Source organism: Recurvomyces mirabilis, assembly GCF_035927965.1.
Source record: "Recurvomyces mirabilis strain CCFEE 5264 chromosome Unknown scaffold_61, whole genome shotgun sequence".
NCBI lineage: Eukaryota > Fungi > Ascomycota > Dothideomycetes > Mycosphaerellales > Teratosphaeriaceae > Recurvomyces > Recurvomyces mirabilis.
This window is the reverse complement of record NW_027041995.1, coordinates 7,859-10,731: the sequence shown is the minus strand read 5'-3', so window position 1 is coordinate 10,731 and position 2,873 is coordinate 7,859. Positions and strand designations below refer to the sequence as shown.

The window sequence follows — 2,873 nt, the reverse complement described above, 5'->3', positions numbered from 1 at the left end:
AAGAAGGCTCTCAGTACCCTGAGAACAAAGAGCAACGGAGCATGGGCAAGTGCATCGCGAGGCAAAAGGTTTTGACCGATAGACACCATGCCGAACACGAGCAGCGGCCAGAACTCTTCGCCAATTGAGATCGACGAGCAAATTCTGGCAATCTGGTGATGGAGAAGGTAGTCCATCCAGGAGACAAGGCTCCACGATTCATTGCCAGGAGCATCGTCAATGCTTAGATTCGACGTTCCGTTAGCGCTACGAACCGTCGCAGCGGTCTCTTCTCACATCACAACAGAACTTCTGCGTCAGCTATGCGGGATATGGCGCTGCATAAGGACTCGAGGAAGATGACGGAGTGTTCAGGTGATCTGAAAATGCGGAACAAGCCACATAAACCTGCCATGAATCAGTCCGAAGCGCTTAGCAATGAGCACACTAGCAAAGGCCTGAACAGACTGAGTATGTCGGACCTGCTGAAACTCTTCCCACGGCCAAATGCCTTGTCTAAATTGCTTCTCCTCCGAATTAATGACTTGTGACTATGACTTATGCCCTTCTTTCTCGACAGGATACTTGTCCAGAGCCTCAAACCACAAGATCAGACTCCCAATCAGAAAAGCAATCGATGCCCAGATTAGCGTCAGATTACTCTGATATTGGCATCCACTCAGGTCGCAATATCCCAGAGCAGCAGCCAGAGTCCAACCAACCGAACCTATCATATTCCACACGCCAACCCACCACCCGAGCACATGAGGTGCAGGTGTATACCAATTTGGCTGGGTCTCAAGCATGTACAGTGCAGATGACACGATGAAGAGACCACCTCCAACAAGGTATGTCAACCAGTACAAGCCCCATATAACACCCTGACTAAGGGAACTGTAGACGCCAGGTAGAGCGAGTATAGTGTTGATGTAGAAGACAGTTGCTCCGACGAACTCCGCAAAGGAACCCAAGAAGCCGATCTCGCGCAAGTAGTGAGTCCGTAGCTCATGCCAGGTCGGCCACCATTCCCATCGTCGCTGCGAGCCTTTCGAGCCTAGAGCGCCTCTCAAAAATCCTCGGTTGCCGCTGTGGTGGTGACCACAAGCACTCTTCTCCGGCTTGTATCGTACACTCGCTCTGCCGGGATTTTCGTGCTCGGAAACGACATGCTCGAGCTCCCATCCAAAGCATCCGGTCTGATTCTCATTCGTAGCTTCAATGACCAGAAACACAGCTCCAATCTCAAACAGCGTTCCACCAATGAATGAAGTGATACCTCCCGCCGTTGCGCTTTCGTAGGGGAAGTCTGTGCTTGGAGCTGCCAGGGGAAGCCAGTAGAAGAAACCGCAGATGATGAAGACGACGGAGCCGACTGAGAAAAAGAAGGCGACAAGGAAAGAGACGTCCCACCAGGGAAAGGTGGCGAACATGCGCCCGATGCCGTTGGCGATGGCTCGGGAGGATGACGTTGGTGCTGGGAGGCCTTGGGCGGCGTTGTCGGTTGGAACGACTAGGGTGTGCCGACCTAGGAGGGTTGTTAGTGCTGCTGTTGAGGTTTGGAAGGGTGATTCGTTGCCTTTGCGATTGTCTCGAGAGCGCCATTGGAATTGAGCTTCGTTGTGAACGTCGGCTCCAGGGTGATCGGGTAATCCGGAGGCTGAGCCCTTTATATCGCTAGCCTTTGGTGTGTGTTCAAAGCGTGCTCTTGTCGGATTGAAGAGCGACGATGGCCCGTCCACAAGTTCATCTTTCAGCAGTACATCACGTTGATCCGAGAATGGTGGTGGTCGGGAAGAAGGGAAGGCGTTGTTCATCTTCACTTTACAATGTGCCATTGGCCAGATTCTTGCCGTGGCAGACTTTTGTATTGCGGGATCATACTCTGAGAGAAGTTCGACATGGTCAACAAGAAGAGAGTAAACGTTGGCATGGCTCACTGCACCCGCTCGTTGAGTTAGCTCCACGTCACCGGCTCACCGGCCACGAGTCGCCCCGCGAGTGTGGATACGAGGGATGACGACTGTCCGTGAGGATCTGCAAGTCATCGCGTTCATGGCAGGCACGTCGACTCAGCTAGACGTCCGTCGCGATTTAGAGATCGACATAGCTGTTATCGTAGAATCGAGAGCGGTCTTTTACTTAATCAGGGCAATCGCAACCTCCACCATCTCAGCAATTGCGAGAAGAGTTGAAGATGGCGCTGGCGCAAAACGGCGCTCATCAGCTTCAGCCTGAAGTACCCGCTCTGAGCCAGCAAAGGGCAGTCATGCTACATAAAGGAAATCTAGCTAGTCCGATCCTACAAGTGCATCGTTGAGCCGTTCGTGAAGTCGAAAATTACACAAGCTTTAAGCTTGAGAACAAGAGCTCGCAGCATGCCAAGCCGGACCTTGATGACGACATCAGTCGGCAGCAGTTGCTTCGAGAGCCCCGCAGCAGTGCCTCTATACTAAATTTCATTGTCTCTAATCGACGATCCCACAACAGTAGCCGGGTCGAGATAATAAACACCTCCCACCAAAACATGTGCGCCAATGCTTCGCTTAGAACGCAGAACGTCAAGTGACAAGAAACCATCTTCGTCATGCTCCGTAAACATTACGATAGCATGACCACGTCTACTTCCGAGTCTTAGTGCAGCCGGTGCAGTGCTCGGCACCCATACTTCTACGACTCCCTCAGTCGAGAGCAAAACCGCTTTTCGCAGCTCAATCTTCCTCTGAATCTGACTTAGCGTGTTCAAATGGTAGGCTTGTGGCGTCCTTCCCTCAGTCCCTAGTAATACCCTCCGATAGCGATTTCGATAGGGACTGTAGTCGAAACATCGGCCACCTATATGGTTATTTATATAAAGCTCGTAATATCTAGGTCTATAGGGTCTATTATAGTCGCAA

General features: G+C 51.7%; 1 protein-coding gene across 1 annotated transcript; it reads right to left on the bottom strand.

Annotated features, from left to right (window-relative positions):
- Positions 1-530: 530 nt before the first annotated feature.
- On the bottom strand, positions 531-1,793 carry LTS14_010922 (uncharacterized protein; the record flags this gene model as incomplete). The annotated part of the gene is made up of 1 exon (XM_064843598.1): positions 531-1,793. One exon carries the CDS (start codon positions 1,791-1,793, stop codon positions 531-533), a length of 1,263 nt encoding a protein of 420 aa, XP_064688822.1.
- Positions 1,794-2,873: the final 1,080 nt, after the last annotated feature.